This window comes from Adiantum capillus-veneris, chromosome 6 (assembly GCF_014529385.1).
Source record: "Adiantum capillus-veneris isolate H3 chromosome 6, ASM1452938v2, whole genome shotgun sequence".
Taxonomy (NCBI): Eukaryota; Viridiplantae; Streptophyta; class Polypodiopsida; order Polypodiales; family Pteridaceae; genus Adiantum; species Adiantum capillus-veneris.
In genome coordinates this window covers 88,405,086-88,411,607 of record NC_140936.1, presented here as the reverse complement: position 1 = coordinate 88,411,607, position 6,522 = coordinate 88,405,086, and the positions used below count along the sequence as shown (strand labels likewise).

Genomic DNA, 6,522 nt, shown 5'->3' with positions numbered 1-6,522 from the left:
TCGTTGTTATCATGCAAATGCACACAAATGATACTTCGCTTCGCTCTCAGTCTTTATCTTGGCTGGATTCTTTCATTCTATTGATACATACTCATGGCAAAAGATTAAGGCTTCTGGTGTATGAATGCATGCAAAATCGGAGCTTGCAGGAGGCCTTGTTTGAAAAAGGCTACCCTAAGCGTCTGGATTGGAAGAAGAGGTTCAAGATAGTAGGGGACACAGCCAGAGCTTTGGAATTGCTTTGGAATTTCTGCATGTGGGATGCAACCCTCCCATTATACACGGAGATGTCAAGCCCAGCAAGATCCTCCTGGACCGAAATTTCTCTGCCCACATTGCTGACTTTGGGCTTGCCACATGCATTAGGTCATAGAGTCGCTTCCCTTGAGAGTCGAGCCGACCTGCTGCGTTGTAAATCGTGAACCTGCAGGAACCGTTCCGCGCCGGCGCGGACTGGTTTCGACAGGTATCACAATGCCACCAGAATTGCCAGCTCTGGGCCTGCGCCTTCCTTTGCAAGTGCTTCGTCGCCAAGGTGCCCATCAGTCCAACCGTGGACGTGGTCCGGACAGAGGGTTTCGCTGGCTTGCGTTAACTACAGGAGGCTAGGGCTGGATGAGTTTGAGGATGAAGAGCAAGTGTATGGCTTGTATTCACATCGCTTTCATAATAAACAGCATGCAGGGAGAGGCCGAGGCAGAGGCAGCATAAAGCTAGGCAAGCAATACTCTTCTTTCAAATAAAAGATGTCGTAGGTCAAAGAAGGTGTATGTGTCAGAGGGGAGCAAGAGACAGAGAGGAAAGGATGCTCGAAGCAAGGCAGCAAGCAGCGGGAGTGGAAGGTTGTGTCAGAGACGGAGGAGTAGGCTATGTGGGGCAGTGTGGGACTCAAACCCTTCCAATTTCATTTGATTAAATCGCAACACGCATCAAGAACTGAAACATGTGTGGAAGTGTGGGGCTCAAACCCTTCCAGTTTTATTTGATTAAAGAGCTTCGACACTTCCTTCGAATCTCCAATTTGTGCACATCCTGAGATGATGGCAGACCATGAAACAAAATCCCTCTTCATCATTTTCCTGAATATGATCATTGCACTTTCTAGATCACCAGATCGTCCATACAAGGTGATAAGAACATTCCCAACAACAATGTCTTGCTCAAACCCTTCTTCAATCATCTTCATATGGACACTCTGGCCTTCTTGCAGGGCTCCAAAACAAGCACAAGCATTGAATGCACAGATGTACATTACCTTGTTGTGTACCACAAGTTGTTTACTCATCTGAACAAAATTTCTAGTGCTTCTTCTAGCCTATTGTTCTCGGTGAGCTTGGTAATAATTGCACCTTAAGACACGACGTTTCTCTTAGGCATAGTGGCAAATATATATCTCGCATTTGTCAAGCTACCACAACTTCCATACATTGTGATAGGGGCAGTTGCCACTATGGTGTCTACTTCAAATCCTCTCAATACAAGTGAGTGAATGAAATTTTAAGTAATGCACAATTTTATGATTGTCCAATCAAAGACCCATGAAACAATGTCATCGCTACAAAAATAAAGTGCATCAAAAGTGGATTCCAAAATCCTTGATGGAAATGCAATTGCAACAAGCATCCTCATAATGTTAAGTATGGAGCCTGTGCAGGAAATGATTTGCGATGTCCTCCCCTCTTGTATTCTCTATGAGAATAGCCATAAATTTCATGGGAAGAGGAGGAAGGTGAAGAAGAAGGAGAAGAGGGTGACCTCTTCCTAGCCCTTTTCTTCCTTTGTTTACTCTCTTGCCTTTCAGAGTGATGAGGAGAAGGACTATAGGTTGCTCTTTTCCTCTTGGGAGGAGTAGGCGATCGTTTAGACCGCCGTCTGGGTCACTTTAATAGGATGTAAGGGCATCCGATCCTTCCATTGTGTGGTCTTGTAACATTGGCATTCATCACATCCCTTTACAAATATTAATGCATACATGAATAAGGTGGGCCACCAATAGCCTGATTGCAACACCTTCTTAGCAGTTAGTTGTCCTAAAAAATGTCCTCCGGCTATGCCCATGTGTGCTTCTTGCAATATGTACAAATAGTCATCCTCACGTGCACATCGTCTAAGAATATTGTCCTTCCCTAAATTGTAGAGAGTATCTACAATTAGAGAATAAGGTTCACATTCCTTTAGTACCTTTCAAGCTATATATCCTTACGACGCTCCTTAGATGGACAACCACTAACTAAAAAGTTTACAATATTCTCACTTCATTCATGCATGGTCTCAACTAAGAATAGGGAAGTATCGGGCAATTCATCATCAATTCCAGTAGGGGCTTCACCATTGGGTACGTGAGACAGATGATCAGCCATGACATGCCTTTTACCGGGTCTCACCACCACGATTATAAACTCAAACTCAAGAAGAATTAATAACCATCCTGTAATTCTTCCGGTGGAACATGGTTTGTTTACTAGATACAACAACGCTTGATGATCCACATAAAAAACAAACTTGTTGGCAAGAAGGTAATAGAGAAATCTCTTTACTGCATAAATCATAATTAAACCTTCCCGCTATGTAGTGGTGTAGTTCCTCTGAACATCATTCAGTCGGTGACTTGCAAAGCTAATGGGGTAGTCTAATTTATGTTCTCCTGGTTGAGCTAAAACACACCCAATAGCAAAGTTTGACGCATCAATATGCACATGGAAAATTATGTTCCAATCAAGCACTCGTAGGATTGGAGCACTTGTCAGGGCCCTTTTTAATAATTCATAGGCATGGTCACACTCCTTGGTCCAGTGAAACTCGATAAGAATCTTGTACAATGGATGAGCTATCTCAAGAAAGTTTAAAATAAACCATCAATAAATAACCGTCATGCCCCATGAATCTTTGGACTCCCTTATAGCTTGTAGGTGGTGGTAAATTAGCAATGGCTTTAATTTTGCTTTTATCTATGGAAATCCGATTCTTGGACACAATATGCCCTGAAATGACTCCATGCTTAACACAAAATTGGCATTTGAAAAAGTTCAATGAGATGGGATACAATCTGCACCTTTCAAACACTTTTCGTAAACATGATAGACGTTCTTTCCACAAAAAATAAACACAAAGGGCATCTAAAAAAGATTCGCAAAACTCTCTTAAATATTCCCTAAAAGCGGGTTTATTAATCTTTGGAATGTAGCAAGGGCATTAGTTAAGCCAAAAGCCATAACACAAAATGCGAACACTCCGAATTCAGTTATAAAAGTGGTTTTAGCTTGGTTCTCTAGCGCAACCATGATTGATTGTAACCAGAGTACCCATCCAAAAAGCTATAAGCTTCCTTTCTTGCGACTCTCTCAAGCACATGTTTCAAATATGGCAAGGGGTAATGGTCCCTTCTAGTGGCAGCATTAACCTTCTTGAGATCCACATACACTTTGAGTTTCCTATTCTTTTTTGGCACAATAACATTGGAGACACCCATTTTGAGAGCTCAAAAGGGTATACAAATCCACATTAGATAAGCTTCTTGAGTTCTTCTTGAATAATCTTCATATGCTTAGGATTCATTGGATAGGGTCTTTGTTGGATTGGTTTATCACTGCTAATCATTGGAATTGTATATTGCACTATGAAAGGTGGAACACCCTTCATGTCATGATATGTCCAAGAAAATATATCCTTAAATTCCTTGAGGATCTCCTTAAGTACATATTCCTCAGTTTCTGTCAAGTCTTGGGCAATGAAATGGGTTTGGAGTCCTCGCTTGGGTCTACTAACTCTATTTCTTTAACTACCGCGTGACCATCATAGAATCCATTACTTCCATTAGTAGGTATTCTTTGGGCCTTTGTATACATAACCGTTACGCTCCTCCGTATGACATGTCAATACTAGCTAGTATGGTCCCACTAGAATGAGTACTCGGATAGGGTGGTTGTGGAGTGTAGGCTGCCGAAACAATTGGGGGTGTGGGAGCTACTTGGGTATGAGGGCCCATAGGTACATATGATTGATGTACACTTGCAGGTATTGTTGTGGACATTGTGCTACTATGTAGCGGTGCTTTACTCACGAATGAGGTCCAAGGTGTACTTTTTGGTGCGACGGACATAATAGCCATAGATTCTTCGAGGGAAAGATGAGCTAAATTTGGGAATGTGAAACTATTGCTTGTGGGTTCAGAGGGTATCAAGACTCCAGGTGAAACAACATATGAAGGATCAATGGGACTCACAGAGAGAGTCTCCATTTGTGGTAGGGTTGGTCGTTTGGCCTTTCTCGTATCCAAGAATCTCATAGGACCCGTCGAAGGAATGTTAATGAATGACACCACAGATCATCCGTTGCTGCTCCTCTAAACTTGTGGCCCCAAACGTGGATTGTACCACCTCTAACCACCCCATGGTATGTGCAACCTATGTACAAGTCGGTCAACGTCTCAATTTGTAGGTCATACTCCCAAATTTTGTAAAAATATCCCCTCTAAGCTTGGCGTGTTGGAGGTTTCCCATGAAGTGGAAGCATTATGGCTCCCTATCGTCCTTCGTGACTGCTATCTTGGGAGCACTCAGTTGCTCGACTGGCATGGTTGTTGTCATAAGGGTCTTTGCTTTCATGGCTTGGCTTTGTTCTAACATTCGTAGGTTCTTGATTTCCCTCTCCCTTGTTGCTTGCATATATCATTCGATCTCTTGCACTTCGGCAAGACTCCTACCATCGAGTAGTAGAACCTTGGGGGGTGATGGCTTGTAGGGTCTTTAATGAGCGGAGCAGGTAGGATTTCAACATGGGCACCCTTGGGGAGTACATGGTCTACATGAGAAGTGAAAGGCAAATCTACCTCCTCATTGCCCTCGTTCACTTCACTAGTTGTGGGCTCCGAAGGTGGCTCGACTAAAGGTCCCTTTTAAGCGGCTAAACACGCTAGACCTGTGCCGTGGGGCAAAGGCATGCATGTCTTAACTTGACATTTCAAGGTTTCGTGTAGGATATCCCTCCATGATGTTCAAGTCATAGGAAGAGTCACTAGATGCAATATGAGGGTCTTGAGTTGCACTACCTTTGGTTCCAGCCGAAGGCCCGAAACCTAACGTGGGTGGATGATGGATTCCCGTGCAATTCAAGGCACTCTCTAATGGATCGGACTCTATCACTCGTCGAGAGTGCAAATACATGTAGGTTGCATATCCCAAAAGTGTTCAGTAAAACGAGTACTCTAAGAGGTCTCGCGACTAGAGATTTTGGTCGTTTTACTTGGTTTTGTTTGTTTTGTAATTTTTCTTTTTAATAAAAACCCTTTTTACGTGTGTGAAATAGAATAGGTCATGTGAAAGCTCAAAACGAGCGTATTGTTCAGAGGAATTTGGCATGCTTTACAGCACACGTTCAGCTACCAAGAACTCTCATGACCCCCAAAATAGTCGAATTCTAGTCGGGCGTGTAGGCAAAAGGAAGATATTCCAAGAAAGCTAGTGGAAGGAAAGGGTGAAGCCTAAATCCCACATGCTTCCTTTTGACCTTTAGACTTGGGGTATCTATACTATAATAAAAGGGGGAGGGATTTAGGACACCCCCGCCCCCCCCCCCCCAAACGTGGCAAAAGCTCCTCACTTTGGCTAGTGTCCTCTACAACCCCGTCGAGACAGGAGTCTGGAGACAGTGCATGAGAGAGAGAGAGAGAGAGAGAGAGAGAGAGAGAGAGAGAGAGAGAGAGAGCATTAATGCACCGGTTCATCCATTTCCAAGGTTAATGGGGACCTGTTGGCCGAGATTCCCCTAGCGCAATCTACCTGCAAGGCTTGAGGGTGCCCACAATTGCATCGCGAGGGTGCTGCTTACTCGCCAAAGCTTGAGGGCAAACCAATAGTCTAAGGGTGAGGGACTAGGTAGCGGAGAGCGAAAGAGCCATGAGTGAGAAAGAGAATCCAAAGGTAATTAACGCTCATGCCGCCACCTTCTGGAAATGTTCTGAATAGAATACTAAGATACACACACACACACACACACACACACACACACACACACACACACACACACATATCCAATTACGTCAAGGAGGGAGGCATTGGATGGTCGGAGCTGTGGACTTTCAGTTCTGAATGCAGTGGTTACTGGTAGCTAAGAGGAAGCAAGATGAGAAGTGGACGATGGCTAAAATAGCACAGAACACATACTCACCCATATACACCATCCCCCTTTGCGACCTCTCTGTCTCCTCAGACTGCGCCAAACTTTTAGAAAAAATTTAGGAAAAATTACCAAAATACACCTCTAATTTGTGGACATTCTTGAAATACCCCCTCAAATTTCAAAAATTCCCAACATACCCTCATTATATTGTCATAAATTCCCAAAATGCCCACCCAATTTTCCAAAATTACCCAAATAACCTTGGTTGTGAGTAAATTTCTCCAAAAATAATTTTTTTGTAGCTTTTCATAAGAAGACTGGCTGTCTATCATACAAGATGCTAAAACTAGAGTTTGGGTTGATGAATCGCTTCATTATTTTTAGAAATAATTGCCTTTTGCTCTG

At 43.2% G+C, this 6,522-nt stretch overlaps 1 protein-coding gene and 1 pseudogene across 1 annotated transcript; both read right to left on the bottom strand.

Moving 5' to 3' along the window:
- Nucleotides 1-104: 104 nt before the first annotated feature.
- LOC147455858 (uncharacterized) lies at nt 105-709 on the bottom strand (annotated as a pseudogene).
- A 195-nt stretch (nt 710-904) lies between these two features.
- Nucleotides 905-1,285, bottom strand: LOC147455857 (pentatricopeptide repeat-containing protein At1g06143-like). Its single transcript, XM_086513765.1, has one exon. It carries the CDS (start codon nt 1,283-1,285, stop codon nt 905-907), a length of 381 nt encoding a protein of 126 aa, XP_086369891.1.
- Between the last annotated feature and the right edge of the window lie 5,237 nt (nt 1,286-6,522).

Bases quoted from the DNA above. Each gene is read 5' to 3' on its own strand.
- LOC147455857 (XM_086513765.1), bottom strand. From the start codon at position 1,285: ATGAGTAAACAACTTGTGGTACACAACAAGGTAATGTACATCTGTGCA.